The sequence below is a fragment of the Pristiophorus japonicus genome, unplaced genomic scaffold (genome assembly GCF_044704955.1).
Source record: "Pristiophorus japonicus isolate sPriJap1 unplaced genomic scaffold, sPriJap1.hap1 HAP1_SCAFFOLD_29, whole genome shotgun sequence".
Taxonomy (NCBI): domain Eukaryota; kingdom Metazoa; phylum Chordata; class Chondrichthyes; family Pristiophoridae; genus Pristiophorus; species Pristiophorus japonicus.
Genome location: NW_027252668.1, coordinates 4,599,774 through 4,616,867, shown reverse-complemented (window position 1 = coordinate 4,616,867; position 17,094 = coordinate 4,599,774). Strand labels below are relative to the sequence as shown.

Below are 17,094 nucleotides of genomic sequence, written 5' to 3'. Positions count from 1 at the left end.
GGGACTCATAGCTTCTGCTGCCTGTGACAATATGAGTGAGGTCAGTTTTGTGTGTCTGTGCTCTGCGAGTGATAATCTACTTACTGTGTGAGAAGGAGTTGCCTGCACTGTTCCTCGTGTTCCGGGTGGAGGAAAGCTCACATTTGTTCTGGCTGGTTGAAGAATTTTGCTCTGAGAATAATAATACGAGAACATTATTAGTTCTAAGATATGGATGCGGGGGAGAATATGATGTATCTGAGGGAGCGACAATGTATCTCTCGATCACCAGCAACACATAAGAACATAAGAAATAGGAACAGGAGTAGGCCATACGGCCCCTCGAGCCTGTTCTGCCATTCAATAAGATCATGGTTGATCTGATCATGGACTCAGCTCCATTTCCCCGCCCGCTCCCAATAACCCCTTATCGTTTAAAAAACTGTCTATTTCTGTCTTAAATTTATTCAATGTCCCAGCTTCCACAGCTCTCTGAGGCAGTGAATTCCATTGATTTATAACCCTCAGAAGAAATTTCTCCTCATCTCTGTTTTAAATGGGCGGCCCCTTATTCTAAGATCATGCCCTCTAGTTCTAGTCTCCCCCATCAGTGGAAACATCCTCTCTGCATCCACCTTGTCAAGACCTCTCATAATCTTATACGTTTCGATTAGATCACCTCTCATTCTTCTGAATTCCAATGAGTAGAGGCCCAACCTACTCAATCTTTCCTCATACGTCAACCCCTCATCCACGGAATCAACCTAGTGAACCTGCTCTGAACTGTCTCCAAAGCAAGTATATCCTTTCTTAAATATGGAAACCAAAACTGCACAAAGTATTCCAGCGGTGGCCTCACCAATACCTCGTATAGCTGTAGCAAGACTTCCCTGCTTTTATACTCCATACCATTTGCAATAAAGGCCAAGATACCATTGGCCTTCCTGATCACTTGCTGTACCTGCATACTATCCTTTTGTGTTTCATGCACAAGTACCCCCAGGTCCTGCTGTACTGTGGCACTTTGAAATCTTTCTCCATTTAAATAATAACTTGCTCTTTGATTTTTTTCCTGCCAAAATGCATGACCTCACACTTTCCAACATTATATTCCATCTGTCAAATTTTTGCCCACTCACTTAGCCTGTGAATGTCCTTTTGCAGATTTTTTGAGTCCTCCTCACACATTGCTTTTCCTCCCATCTTTGTATCATCAGCAAACTTGGCTACGTTACACTCGGTCCCTTCTTCCAAGTCGTTAATATAGATTGTAAATAGTTGGAGTCCCAGCACTGATCCCTGCGGCACCCCACTCGTTGCTGGTTGCCAACCAGAGAATGAACCATTTATCCCGACTCTCTGTTTTCTGTTAGTTAGCCAATCCTCCATCCATGCTAATATATTACTCCCAACCCTGTGAACTTTTATTTTGTGTAGTAACCTTTCATGTACAAACCGGACGGTCTGCACCTGGGCAGGACCGGAACCAATGTCCTAGGGGGAATGTTTGCTTGTGCTGTTGGGGAGGAGTTAAACTAATATTGCAGGGGGATGGGAACCTATGCAGGGAGACAGAGGGAGACAATAATGAGGCAAAAGCAAAAGACAGAAAGGAGATGAGGAAAAGTGGAGGGCAGAGAAGCCCAAGGCAAAGAACAAAAAGGGCCACTGTACAGCAAAATTCTAAAAGGACAAAGGGTGTTAAAAAAGCAAGCCTGAAGGCTTTGTGTCTTAATGCAAGGAGTATCCGCAATAAGGTGGATGAAGTAACTGTGCAAATAGATGTTAACAAATATGATGTGATTGGGATTACGGAGACGTGGCTCCAGGATGATCAGGGCTGGGAACTCAACATCCAGGGGTATGCAACATTCAGGAAGGATAGAATAAAAGGAAAAGGAGGTGGGGTAGCATTGCTGGTTAAAGAGGAGATTAATGCAATAGTTAGGAAAGACATTAGCTTGGATGATGTGGAATCTATATGGGTAGAGCTGCAGAACACTAAAGGGCAAAAATCGTTAGTGGGAGTTGTGTACAGACCTCCAAACAGTAGTAGTGATGTTGGGGAGGGCATCAAACAGGAAATTAGGAGTGCATGCAATAAAGGTGCAGCAGTTATAATGGGTGACTTTAATATGCACATAGATTGGGCCAGCCAAACTGGAAGCAATACGATGGAGGAGGATTTCCTGGAGTGCATAAGGGATGGTTTTCTAGACCAATATGTCGAGGAACCAACTAGGGGGGAGGCCATCTTAGACTGGGTGTTGTGTAATGAGAGAGGATTAATTAGCAATCTCATTGTGCGAGGCCCCTTGGGGAAGAGTGACCATAATATGGTGGAATTCTGCATTAGGATGGAGAATGAAACAGTTAATTCAGAGACCATGGTCCAGAACTTAAAGAAGGATAACTTTGAAGGTATGAGGCATGAATTGGCTAAGGTAGATTGGCTAATGATACTTAAGGGGTTGACTGTGGATGGGCAATGGCAGACATTTAGAGACCGCATGGATGAATTACAACAATTGTACATTCCTGTCTGGCGTAAAAATAAAAAAGGGAAGGTGGCTCAACCGTGGCTATCTAGGGAAATCAGGGATAGTATTAAAGCCAAGGAAATGGCATACAAATTGGCCAGAAATAGCAGCGAACCTGGGGACTGGGAGAAATTTAGAACTCAGCAGAGGAGGACAAAGGGTTTGATTAGGGCAGGGAAAATGGAGTACGAGAAGAAGCTTGCAGGGAACATTAAGGCGGATTGCAAAAGTTTCTATAGGTATGTAAAGAGAAAAAGGTTAGTAAAGACAAACGTAGGTCTCCTGCAGTCAGAATCAGGGGAAGTCATAACGGGGAACAAAGAAATGGCAGACCAATTGAACAAGTACTTTGGTTCAGTATTCACTAAGGAGGACACAAACAATCTTCTGGATATAAAAGTGGTCAGAGGGTCTAGTAAGGAGGAGGAACTGAGGGAAATCCTTATTAGTCGGGAAATTGTGTTGGGGAAATTGATGGGATTGAAGGCCGATAAATCCCCAGGGCCTGATGGACTGCATCCCAGAGTACTTAAGGAGGTGGCCTTGGAAATAGCGGATGCATTGACAGTCATTTTCCAACATTCCATTGACTCTGGATCAGTTCCTATCGAGTGGAGGGTAGCCAATGTAACCCCACTTTTTAAAAAAGGAGGGAGAGAGAAAGCAGGGAATTATAGACCGGTCAGCCTGACCTCAGTAGTGGGTAAAATGATGGAATCAATTATTAAGGATGTCATAGCAGCGCATTTGGAAAATGGTGACATGATAGGTCCAAGTCAGCATGGATTTGTGAAAGGGAGATCATGCTTGACAAATCTTCTGGAATTTTTTGAGGATGTTTCCAATAAAGTGGACAAAGGAGTACCAGTTGATGTGGTATATTTGGACTTTCAGAAGGCTTTCGACAAGGTCCCACACAGGAGATTAATGTGCAAAGTTAAAGCACATGGGATTGGGGGTAGTGTGCTGACGTGGATTGAGAACTGGTTGTCAGACAGGAAGCAAAGAGTAGGAGTAAATGGGTACTTTTCGGAATGGCAGGTAGTGACTAGTGGGGTACCGCAGGGTTCTGTGCTGGGGCCCCAGTTGTTTACATTGTACATTAATGATTTAGAAGGAGAAACTTCTTCACCCAGAGAGTGGTGAACCTGTGGAATTCTCTACCACAGAAAGTAGTTGAGGCCAATTCACTAAATATATTCAAAAGGGAGTTAGATGAAGTCCTTACTACTCGGGGGATCAAGGGGTATGGCGTGAAAGCAGGAAGGGGGTACTGAAGTTGCATGTTCAGCCATGAACTCATTGAATGGCGGTGCAGGCTAGAAGGGCTGAATGGCCTGCTCCTGCACCTATTTTCTATGTTTCTATGTTTCTATGTGGCACCTTGTCAAATGCCTTCTGGAAGTCCAAATACACCACATCCACTGGTTCCCCTTTATCCATTCTGTTTGTTACATCCTCAAAGAACTCCAGCAAATTTGTCAAACATAAATCCATGCTGACTCTGCTTGACCGAATTTTGCTTTTCCAAATGTCCTGCTACTGCTTCTTTAATAATGGACTCCAACATTTTCCCAACCACAGATATTAGGCTAACTGGTCTATAGTTTCCTGCTTTTTGTCTGCCTCCTTTTTTAAATAGGGGCATTACATTTGCAGTTTTCCAATCTGCTGGGACCTCCTCAGAATACAGGGAATTTTGGTAAATTACAACCAATGCATCCACAATCCCTGATGCTACTTCTGTTAAGACCCTAGGATGCAAGCCATCAGGTCCAGCGGATTTATCTGCCTTTAGTCCCATTATCTTACTGAGTACCACCTCCTTAGTGATTGTGATTGTGTTAAGTTCCTCCCCCCTTATAGCCTCTTGACTATCCACTGTTGGAATATTGTTAGTGTCCTCTCCCGTAAAGACGGATACAAAATATTTGTTCAGAGTTTCTGCCATCTCCATGTTCCCCATTATTAATTCCCCGGTCTCGTCCTCTAAGGGACCAACATTTACTTTAGCCACTCTTTTCCTTTTTATATACCTATAGAAACTCTTGCTATCTGTTTTTATATTTTGTGCTAGTTTACTTTCATAGTTCATCTTCCCTTTCTTAATCTTTTTTTAGTCGTTCTTTGCTGGCTTTTAAAAGCTTCCCAGTCTTCCATCCTCCCACTAGTTTTGGCCACTTTGTATGCCCTTGTTTTTAATTGGATATTGTCCTTTATTTATTTTATTAGCCACGGATGGCTATCTTTTCTCTTACACCCTTTCCTCCTCACTGGAATGTATTTTTCTTGAGAGTTGTGAAATATCTCCTTAAATGTACACCACTGTTCATCAACCATCCTACATTTTAATCTATTTTCCCATTCCACTTTACCCAACTCTGCCCTCAGACCTTCATAGTCTCCTTTATTTAAGCTTAGTACGCGGGTTAGAGATCCAACTTTCTCACCCTCTATCTGAATTTGAAATTCAATCATGCTATGATCACTCATTCCGAGGTAATCCTTTTTAAGGAGATTGTTTATTAATCCTGTCTCATTACACAGGACCAGATCTAAGATAGCCTGCCCCCTGGTTGGTTCTGTTCAAGGAACCAGTCCCTTATGCACTCTATGAACGCCTCCTTAAGGCTACCCTGACCAATTTGAATTGTCCAATCAATATGAAGGTTAAGATCACCCATGATTATTGCGGTTCCCTTTTTACAAGCCCCCACTATTTCCTGGTTTATGCTCCGACCAAGAGTTGCTACTTTTAGGGGGCCTATAGACTACGCCCACCAGTGATTTTTTTCCCCCCTTATTGTTCCTTATCTCCACCCAAACTGTTTCAACACCCTTATCATTTGAGCCAATATCGTTTTACTATTGCAGTGATTCCATCCTTTATCAATAGAGCGACCCCACCTCCTTTCCATTTCTGTCTGTCCTTCCAGATTGTCAAGTACCCCTGAATATTTAATTCCCAGTCATGGTCACCTTACAACCACGTATCTGTAATGGCTATCAGATCATACCCATTTGTCTCAATTTGTGCCATCAACTCATCTATTTTGTTACAAATGCTACGTGCATTTAGACAAAGTGCCTTTCAGTTTGTTTTTTTTAACCCTTTTTTCCTGCTTGTTTCCTCTCTCCTTCAAACTCACTTTCTTTATTTTTGCTTTCTAATTCCAGCTTTACTCTCCTCCCTACTGAATCTATTTTCAGGTTCCCATCCCACTGCCAAGCTAGTTTAAACCCTCCCCAACAGCACGAGCAAACCCCCCCCACCCACGAGGATATTGGTCCCGGCTTTGTTGAGGTGCAACCCGTCCGGCTTGTACAGGTCCCATCTGCCCCAGAAGCGGTTCCAATGCCTCAGGAAACGAAAGCCCTCCCACCTGCACCATCTCTCCAGCCACACTTTCATCTGCTCTATCCTCCTATTTCTGAACTCACTAGCTCGTGACACTGGGAGTAATCTGGAGATTACTACCTTTGAGGTCCTGCTTTTTAAGGTCTCTCCTTGCTCCCTAACCTCTGCCTGCAGGACTTCATCCCTCTTCCGACCTATGTCATTGGTACCGATGTGGACTTCAACCTCTGGCTATTCACCATCTCCCCCCAGAATGTCCTGCAGACACTCAGTGACATCCTTCACCCTGGCACCAGGAAGGCAACATACCATCCTGGAGTCACGTCTGCGGCTACAGGCGGTTCTGGAGAACTCAACTCACCGAAACAGTATAACCGTTTTTAAAAATATCTTCTCACACACTCCGCTCCTGGTGCCTGCAATAGATGCACTTTGTGAAACTCCCGACATCCTCACTGTCAGGCTGTGTTTCCACTGCTCACTGTCCAAGAACAACAAACACAGTGACATTGGAACTGAATCAGGAACATTACTACTGATTTGGGGAAAGAAAGCAGCAATGATTTGAAAGAGTGAGATGATTTACTTTCTCTGTTACTAAAGTAAATGTTGGCCCCTTAGAGGACGAGTCCATGGAATTAGTAATGGGGAACATGGAGAGGGCAGAACTCTGAACAAATATTTTGTGTCAGTCTTTACGGTAGAGGACACTAACAATATTCCGACAGTGGATAGTCATGGGGCTATAGTGGGGGAGCAACTTAACACAATCACAATCACTAAGGAGGTGGTACTCAGTAAGATAATGGGACTAAAGGCAGATAAAACCCCTGGACCTGATGGCTTGCATCCTAGGGTCTTAAGAGAAGTAGCAGCAAGGATTGTGGATGCATTGGTTGTAATTTACCAAAATTCCCTGGAGTCTGGGGAGGTCCCAGCAGATTGGAAAACTGCAAATGTAATGCCCTTATTTAAAAAAGGAGGCAGACAAAAAGCAGGAAACTATAGACCAGTTAGTTGAACATCTGTGGTTGGGAAAATGTTGGAGTCCATTATTAAAAGAAGCAGTAGCAGGACATTTGGAAAAGCAAAATTCAATCAGGCAGAGTCAGCATGGATTTATGAAGGGGAAGTCATGTTTGACAAATTTGCTATAGAGTTCTTTGAGGATGTAACAAACACGGTGCATGAAGGGGAATCAGTGGATGTGGTGTATTTGGATTTCCGGAAGGCATTTGACAAGGTACCACTTGAAAGGTTTATGCACAAAATAAAAGTTCACAGGGTTGGGAGTAATACGTTAGCATGGATAGATGATTGGCTAACTAACAGAGAACAGAGAGTCCGGATAAATGGTTAAATCTCTGGTTGGCAACCAGTAACTAGTGGGGTGCTGCAGGGATCAGTGCTGGAACCCCAACTATTTACAACCTATAGTAAACGATTTGGAAGAAGTGACCGAGTGAAACGTAGCCAAGTTTGCTGATGATACAAAGATGGGAGGAAAAGCAATGTGTGAGGAGGACACAAAAAATCTGCAAAAGGACATTTACAGGCTAAGTGAGTGGGCAAAAATTTGACAGATGGAGTATAATGTTGGAAAGTGTGAGGTCATGCAGTTTGGCAGAAAAAAATCAAAGAGCAAGTTATTATTTAAATGGAGAAAGATTTCAAAGTGCCGCAGTACAGAAGGACCTGACGGTACTTGTGCATGAAACACAAAAGGAAAGCATGCAGGTACAGCAATTGATCAGGAAGGCGAATGGTATCTTGGCCTTTATTGCAAAAGGGTATGGAGTATAAAAGCAGGGAAGTCTTGCTACAGCTATACAAGGTATTGGTAAGGCCACAGCTGGAATACTGTGTGCAGTTTTGATTTCCATATTTAAGAAAGGATTAACTTGCTTTGGAGAACAGTTCAGAGAAGGTTCACTAGGTTGATTCCATGGATGAAGGGTTGACTTATGAGGAAAAGTTGAGTAGGTTGGACCTCTACTCATTGGAATTCAGAAAAATGGGAGGTGATCTTATCGAAACGTATAAGATTATCAGGGGTCTTGACAAGGTGGATGCAGAGAGGATGTTTTCACTGATGGGGGAGACTAGAACTAGCGGGCACGATCTTAGAATAAGGGGCCGCCCATTTAAAACAGAGATGAGGAGAAATTTATTCTCTCAGAGGTGTGTAAATGTGTGGAATTCGGTGCCTCAGAGAGCTGTGGAAGTTGGGACACTGAATAAATTTAAGACAGAAATAGACAGTTTGTTAAACGATAAGGGGTTATGGGGAGTGGGCGGGGAAGTGGAGCTGAGTCCATGATCAGATCAGCCAGGATCTTATTAAATGGTGGAACAGGCTCGAGGGGCCGTATGGCCTACTCCTGTTCCTATTTCTTATGGTCTTATGACCTCACACTGTCCACACACAGCCCGAGAATGGCCTCTCCCTTCCCCCACTCACTCCATGTTCCGAAATTAGTTCCTGCTCCACTCTGCCTCTGACAAACAAACAGTCCCCGACGGAACTAAACCAGGAACGTTCACTCCTGGTTAGGAGAGAGAAAGCAGCAATGATTGTAAACAGCAGATTCTGCCCATTCTGTCTTCCTTCCCCCTGGACACACACTGTCCACACACAGCCCGAGAATGGCCTCTCCCTCCCCCCACTCACACCACGCACTGACACTGGTTCTTGCTCCACACCGCCCCTGACACACAGCCCCCGACTCCCCCTGAACTCCCCCCGGACTCAGTGCCGGTCTCTGAGCCCATCTACGGATAACGGATACGCTCCCAAAGCGCTGCGCTGCTGTAAGGAGGCTGCTGCTCGCTGCCTTACCCCGGGGCTGCGGGCTCTCCATTCCCGGCTGTTTGAAACCATCTTCTTCCGCTCACTGAGTGAATGGCGATCACAGATAGGGCTGGGGGAGGGGAGGGCGCATGCGCTCTTCTGCTGACTGGGCATCGACGAAGGGGGCGGGGCTAGAGCGCGCATGCGCAGCTCTCTGCAATAATTCAGCCTGTAAAAATCAAAGTGCACTTTTCCCAATTTACTTTTATCAGAATCTCAGCAAAGGAACTGGGCCTGGGGGGAAAGGACAGAGAATGTTTAAAGCTGGGAGCCTTGTCCCTTGGAGATGCTCAATTTGAGTTCATTCCGTGCAGGGTATTTCTCTCTCCATGAGCCCGTCTTCACAAAGCAATCCTGCAGAAACATCGGAGGGACGAGGGAGTGGGAGTGTTTGTTGGGACCGTGCATGAGTTAATATCTGACAGAAACAGTCTGAGATTAGTTTAATTAGAGTCAAACACTCGGTTACTGAGAGTAACACCGAACTACCCTGAGCTGCAAGATTGCAGAGAGTACACCAGGCAGGCGAGGGTTAAATGTGGGACATTGTTTCTCTCACTCTCTGACACTGTCCTGCAGTGTGGGATTAATCATTTGTCTGTCTCTGGTACAATATCAGTGAGAGAGGAGACTGCATCTTCTGTCTCTCCAAAGAGATCTTTCAGAATAAAACGGGACTTCACAGGTCAGTCTGGAACTGATACTGTGCATGCCTTTCTGTGTCTCACCGCCCTACCTCGCACTCTCCTGTCTCTCGCTCAGCCCTCTCCCCTCTCTCGCTCAGCCCTCTCCCCTCTCTCTGCCTCTCTGTTTCTATCCGCTCTCTCTTGTACCAGGGTGAGGGCAGGGTACTGTTATTTAGCGTGATGTTGAAACTCTGTTGAAACAATGTATTCACTGAGACATATGAAAGCATGGGCCTTATGCTTAACATCCGTAAGACAAAGGTCCTCCATCAGCCTGTCCCGCCGTACTGCACTGCCCTCCAATCATCAAGATTCACGAAGTGGCCCTCGACAAAGTGGAGCATTTCCCATATCTCGGCAGCCTCTTATCAACAAGAGCAGACATTGACGATGAAATTCAACACCGCCTCCAGTGTGCCAGTGCAGCCTTCGGCTGTCTGAGGAAAAGAGCGCTTGAAGACCAGGCCCTCAAATCTACAACCAAGCTCATGGTCTACAGGGCTGTAGTAATACCTGCCCTCCTGTATGGATCTGAGGCATGGACAATGTATAGAAGGCACCTCAAGTCGTTGGAGAAATACCACCAACGATGTCTACACAAGATCCTGTAAATCCCCCTGGGAGGACAGGCGCACCAACATCAGTGTCCTCGTCTGGCTAACATACCCAGTATTGAAGCACTGAACACACTCGATCAGCTTCGTTGGGCAGGCCACATAGTTCACATGCCAGATACGAGACTCCCGAAGCAAATGCTTTATGCAGAGTTCCTTCATGGTAAACGAGCCAAAGATGGGCAGCGGAAACGTTACAAGGACACACTCAAAGCTTCCCTGGTAAAGTGCGACATCACCACTGACGCCTGGGAGACCCTGGCCGAAGACTGCCTGAGGCGGAGAAAGTGCATCCGGGAGGGGGTTGAGCTCTTCGCGTCTCAACGCCGCGAGCATGAAGAGGTCAAGCACAGGCAGCGGAAGGAGCACGCAGCAAACCAGCCCCACCCACCACTTCCCTCGTCGAATGTCTGTCCCACTTGTAACAGGGTCTGTGGCTCTCGTATTGGACTGTTCAGCCATCAAAGAACTCACTTTGGGAGTCCCCCGATTCCGAGGGACTGCCTATGATGAAACACTGTTGCAAGTGCAAGTCAGATAATGTCTCTGTTTTTCTCTCTGGTGCAATATGTGAAGGTGTGCCACTGTTACTGAGCGTATTATGGAGACACTGATACAAAGTGTAAAACTGATACTGTATCTGTCTCTGTGTCTTTTCCGCTGGTGCTGTACATTAATGTGTGATAATATTATTGAGCGTAATATGGAGACACAGTTCGGGAGTTTAAAATTGATACTGTGTCTGTCTCTCTGTCGCTCTCTCTGATAGCCATCTCTGGGTGTTGAGTATGGGATGGATAGGACACCAGTTACTGTTATATGTCCCTCATTTTCTGAGGAGAGAGAGACAAAGAGAGGCTGCAGGGGCGGTGAGCACATACTTTGTATTTCATGTTGGTCAAACATATTTCTGCATTAGAACAATAACAACTTAAAAGCAGATATGGGTTAAGCCAACCACAGCTGCGATTGGCTCCTGCCCCTGAATCTGGGAACAGACACTGTGAGGAGCGCCGGCCTCAGGGTGTTTAACACTTACTGAGCTGTGAAACTACAACTGACCCGAGAATCGGCAGCACAGCCGCGTGGAGAGGAAAACCTGTGCTGGGAACTGTAAATCTGGGAACAGTTTGTGCTGTGAATGTGCAGATTTCAACATTGTGTGAGCGAGAGTGTGTTAAAGGGACGGGCGGGTTAGACTAATGTCACTGTGTTTGTGTATCCGCTCTCATCGCTGGATTTCAGAGTCCCTCTTGTGTAAAATTCAAAGATTTCCCCGTCACAGGATCGCCCTGCTGCCCTGCTCAGGCCTGAAGTGGGAATGAATCAGAAAGTTTGATTTGATTTCAAATTTCAGTCAAAAAACAGAGAAAATATCCGCGATCGGCTGAGAGAGCGCGACCAGTGCAGCAATGAAACGGGTTTAAATCGAAATTGCTGCCTTCAATTCGGATGGAACTTTCTCGGCAGCAAACATCCCGGTCTTCGGGACAGAAAGAGGCCAGACTGGGAATGTGGAGGGCCCGAGTTGAATTGGAATCGGAGAGTTAGTGAGGAGAGAGAAACACAGAGAGGCTGGAGGGGCCGGGAGCTGACAGCAGGATGTCTCCACCCCGTCCGCTCGCTGCCTTTAAGTTGCTCTGTGTCGCCGCCTCTCGTTTCATTTCTGACCCAGCTCTGACTGTCAGAGAGATTTTCCAGAGTCGCGGACATGACTGATCCGCCGAAACGGCTCCTCCTGCCGCCGTCGCTCAAACTAAGGCTCCCAGCAAGAAGAAGAAGGCGTCTCCCCGCTCCGGGCCAGCCGGTCCCAAGTTGGGCGACCAGATCCTCAAGGTTGTGGCCGATGACAAGGATCGCAGGGGAACGTCCCTGGCCGCGATAAAGAAGGCTCTGGCGGCCAAAGGCGTCGATGTGGAGAAGCGCGGCTTCCAGATCAGGTCCAGTATCAAGAAGAATGTGATGAATGGCTCCCTGAAGCAGATCAAGGGCACGGGCGCCTCGGGCTCCTTCAAAATTGCTAATACAGATCCCCAGGGGAAAGTGGGAAAGAAGGTGAAGAAGCCAGCAACCAAGAAATCTCCAGCAAAGAAATCTCCAGCAAAGAAAACGAGCTCCAAGAAGGCGCCAACGGCAAAAAAAGACAGCGAAAGGGCCGGCTGGGAAGAAGGAGGCGGCGAAGAAGCTCAAGAGCCCCAAGAAAGTGAAGGCGGCCAAAAAGGTGGAGAACCCGAGGGTCAAGCCCAAGTCACCAAAGGCCAAAAAAGCAGCGCCCAAAAAGTAAATAAAAAGGCAACTTCTAAACATTTAAACCCAAAGGCTCTTCTCAGAGCCACCCACGCCTCTCAGAAAAGAGCTGATCCCGGAATCAAATAATCCCTGTCCCGGACTCAGATTCCAGATAGAAATCATTGAAAATGACCCCGGGATCCCTGGTGACTCGTTGGCATTGGCTGCACCCACCCCTCCCCCAGTGTCTGCACCCACCCCTCCCCCATTGTCTGCACCCACCCCTCCCCCAGTGTCTGCACCCACCCCTCCCCCAGTGTCGGCACCCACCCCTCCCCCAATATCTGCACCCGCCCCTCCCCCAGTGTCTGCACCCACCCCTCCCCCAGTGCCTACAATAAAACACAGAGAATAGGATGTCCGGCCCGGGCCTCACTGTAACTGGGGTTTGAGTCCAGCTCCAGTCTCAATTCCTGGTCATTGTCATTTCACAGATTCAGAAAAAAAAATCTCTGTAAGACAGTAAAACTAACAGCGATATCTCGCCTCACAACTCAAACCCCAAACACCAGATTCTCCAAATCAGCTGGAATAAGGTTTTGTAAACTGCTGAACCCGTCTGTGAGAGGAGATGGAATGAGGTCTGAGATTGACAGGGAACGGACTATATAGGCGGGAATATTCCTGATTGTTAATTGTACCAGGACCTTATTTAAAAGCTTCTGGTTCCTGGAAGCCTTGAATATGAATTCCGAGTCTGTAAGGGTTTGTGCGGAGCGCTGTATATCGGTTGTATTGTGGAGAAAACAATTTGAAATTGGCGGTTGCAGAAAGCTGGAGGTGGAGCTGGAAGATCAGAGGCGGCGCTCTGCTCTGTCTCTCAATCTTGATTCTGTCTCCTCCCCTGCCGCGCTCTCTGTTTAACCTCTCACTCTGTCTCCTGCCCTTCCCGCCTCTCTCACTCTGCGCTTTCTCAGTCAGGTCGGGGCCGGCTCTATAAAAAAGGAGCCAGGAGGAGTTGGTTACTCATTCAGCGACAGTTTGAGTGAAGAATCATCATGTCTGGACGAGGAAAAGGAGGCAAAGGACTGGGTAAAGGCGGAGCCAAGCGGCACCGTAAAGTGCTCCGTGATAACATCCAGGGCATCACCAAACCCGCCATCCGCCGCCTGGCTCGCCGTGGCGGTGTCAAGCGGATCTCGGGCCTGATCTACGAGGAGACCCGCGGGGTGCTGAAGGTTTTCCTGGAGAATGTAATCAGGGACGCCGTCACCTACACCGAGCACGCCAAGCGCAAGACGGTCACTGCCATGGATGTGGTGTACGCTCTCAAACGCCAGGGCCGCACTCTCTATGGATTCGGCGGCTGAACAACTCCACCCTTTCCACCCAGCACAACACAAAGGCTCTTTTAAGAGCCACCCACCGCCTCACAGAGAGAGAGCAGTGACCTGGGGATGGGAGTGTGGACAGTTTGGGTGGGAAATTATTTTAACTATTTATTTAATGGAAAATAACACTCGGATTTCTATAGCGCTTTACACAGCCATCGGACTTCTCAAAACCAATGAAGTACTTTTGGCGTGTAGTGCCTGTAGGAATATGGGAATTATTAAATATTTTAGAACAATAGTTTAATATGAGATCAGAAACTCCGGGTGTACCGGTCACAATCAGCGGGCGGGGATACACAGTCTCCCCTCACAGATAATCCTGTTATGTTGTGAGCTTTGTGTGTGAGAATCGGTGAAACGGGACGGCACTGGCGGGATGAATGCGGGACTTTGTGTTTGCAGGATGCAGGGACCGGGGAATTATTCCCGCCCGGTACAGACCCATCAGGGAATGGGACAGAATTCAAACCGAAATGTTAAAGAGAATGGGATTGGTGATTTATAATGGAGCACCATCGAGGTTATAAAGAGCCGGATTCTTAAATTGCTGGCGGGAAATTAAGAGTTTCTTTAATCTCTGTTCGTTGAGACTCTGAAATTGGCGGGCTGTTTGAAATTGACGACCTGTCAGTTTCATTTCAGTCAATCATGGCCCAGTAATCCCCGCCCTTCCCTTTCGCTGTCGGTGATTGGTTGAAACATGATTGGCGGTCGGGTTATGACCAATCACAGCCCAGGGGCGGACCCTCACAGACACTTTAAAAGGACCATTCCCAGTCCGTGTGTCCCAGATTGTGCTGAGATCTGTTCAGAAGATGGCCAGGACCAAGCAGACAGCGCGCAAATCCACCGGAGGGAAAGCTCCTCGCAAACAGCTGGCGACCAAAGCTGCCCGGAAGAGCGCTCCGGCCACGGGCGGAGTGAAGAAGCCTCATCGCTACAGACCCGGCACCGTGGCTCTGAGGGAGATCCGCCGCTACCAGAAATCCACCGAGCTGCTGATCCGCAAGCTGCCCTTCCAGCGCCTGGTGCGGGAGATCGCTCAGGACTTCAAGACCGACCTGCGCTTCCAGAGCTCGGCCGTCATGGCCCTGCAGGAGGCCAGCGAGGCTTACCTGGTGGGGCTCTTTGAGGACACCAACCTGTGCGCCATCCACGCCAAGCGAGTCACCATCATGCCCAAAGATATCCAGCTGGCCCGCCGCATCCGCGGGGAGCGCGCCTAGACTCCCCCTGCCCTGGCTCCAAGTTTTAGGACCAAGTGCAACAACGGCTCTTTTCAGAGCCACCAAATCAGCAAAGGAAAGAGCTGCAGCCGGCTCCACGCAAACTGTCCTGTGTACACACCGTACACGTCTTGTAGTGTTGCTATAACTGGGGCTTTATACAGTGCAGGCGGTGAATATCTGATGGTGTGGCTTTGATCCAGGTATCAATGCGAGTCAGATTCCCAGTGTACCGACTACACCCGCCCAATGTGGGTCGCTAACTATAAGTGGGCGATCTGATAGTGAATTAATCCCACTGCACAGACCGGGATAGATTCCAGAGGGGTCGAGCTGCCTGCAATCTGTATCTCGCCTTTAATCCAGCTCTTAATGCGGGAACAGGTGGGATACTATTTCGGATATTTTAAATTAGCCATGAGCTGGAATTCCATCCTCTACGCAAATTTAAAAAGGGTAAAAAGTCCGTATGGATCAATGTGTTCAGAATGTATATATTTCTCCCTATGGAATTATACTCGGCTCTTATCATCCGGTTCATATACGGCTGTCCCAACATGTTCAATGACTAGCGGTCTCACGTTCAGCTTCTGTCTGTTTTGTATTAAATTAGATCAGGGACAATTGTGATCCACAGAACAGAAAGCAGCCCTTTCACAGATAGTGTGGGTGGCTCTGAAAAGAGCCTTTGGGTTATTACATTAAATCCTGTCCGCTTTACTTGCCCTTGGGCGCACTAGCGGTTTTCTTGGGCAGCAGCAGCACAGCCTGGATATTAGGCAGCACTCCGCCCTGAGCGATGGTCACCTTTCCCAGCAGCTTGTTGAGCTCCTCGTCGTTGCGGATGGCCAGCTGCAGGTGTCTGGGGATGATGCGGGTCTTCTTGTTGTCGCGGGCCGCGTTGCCGGCCAGCTCCAGGATTTCAGCGGTCAGATACTCGAGCACAGCAGCCATGTAGACCGGGGCTCCGGCACCCACACGCTCAGCGTAGTTGCCCTTTCGCAGATGCCTGTGAACACGGCCCACAGGGAACTGCAGTCCGGCCCGGGAGGAGCGAGACTTGGCCTTGGCCCGAACTTTACCGCCGGTTTTTCCTCTCCCAGACATTTCCACAATCCACACGTTCAGAGAAAGAATGAGAAACTCCTCCCACATCTGCTTTTCTTGTACCTTCTGGAGGAATGCAGGGAGCGAACTTGTGATTGGTCGCTCAGTGGTGCAATTCATTGGTCATCTGAAAAGACCAATTACAGTCTGTTTAGCCCACCAATGAAAGTAGGGCGGAAATTACTGTCTCCAACAGTCAGAATAACGATTTTAATTCAAAAACCCCGCCAAGAAATTTTAAAATAGCGGATTATGTGAATAAAGTCACCATTAATCAAAGATTTGTGGTGGGTATAGGGGCACGAGACCCTATAGTGGTGGGTATTGGGGGACAGAACACTATATGGTGGGTATAGGGGCACCCCTAAAATGTAGGTATAGGGGCACGGGACACTATAAGGTGGATAATAGGAGGCACAGGACCCGAAAGGTGGGTAAAGGGGCGTAGGACCCTATTGCAGTGAGTGTAGGGAGCACGGGACCCGAGAGGGTGGCTATAGGGGGCATTGGACCCTATAGTGGATGTACAGGAGCACAAGAGCTTATAGGGAAGGGTACAGGGGGCACGGGACTCTATAGGGCTGGGTATAGGGGGCACAGGACCCTATAGGGCTGGGTATAGGGGGCACAGGACCCTATAGGGCTGGGTATAGGGGACACAGGACCCTATAGGGTAGGTATAGGGTCACGGGATCCTAAAGGGTAGGTTTCGGGTCACGCCTGCGGAAAAGAGTGTTTGAAGACCAGGCCCTCAAACCTACCACCAAACTCATGGTCTACTGGGCTGTAGTAATACCCGCCCTCCTGTATGGGTCTGAGGAATGGACAATGTATAGAAGGCAACCCAAGTCGCTGGAGATATATCGCCAACGATGTCTCCGCAACATCCTGCAAATCTCCTGAGAGGACAGGCGCACCAACATCAGTGTCCTCGTCCAGGCTAACATCCCCAGTGTTGAAGTACTGACCACACTCGATCAGCTTCGCTGGGCAGGTCACATAGTCAGCATGCCAGATACGAGACTCCCTAAGCAAATGCTTTATGCGGAACTCCTTCATGGTAAACGAGCCAAAGGAGATCAACGGAAATGTTATAAGGGCACCCTCAAA

The 17,094-nt window shown here is 47.8% G+C and overlaps 1 protein-coding gene and 1 pseudogene across 1 annotated transcript; both read left to right on the top strand.

The window, feature by feature from the left end:
• Positions 1-7,012: 7,012 nt before the first annotated feature.
• On the top strand, positions 7,013-12,312 carry LOC139248141 (histone H1-like; annotated as a pseudogene).
• Positions 12,313-13,315: 1,003 nt separating this feature from the next.
• On the top strand, positions 13,316-13,615 carry LOC139248245 (histone H4-like; the record flags this gene model as incomplete). Its single annotated transcript, XM_070871996.1, has 1 exon — positions 13,316-13,615. A coding segment is annotated over exon 1 (300 nt), but the record flags the coding sequence as incomplete, so codon positions are not given.
• Positions 13,616-17,094: the final 3,479 nt, after the last annotated feature.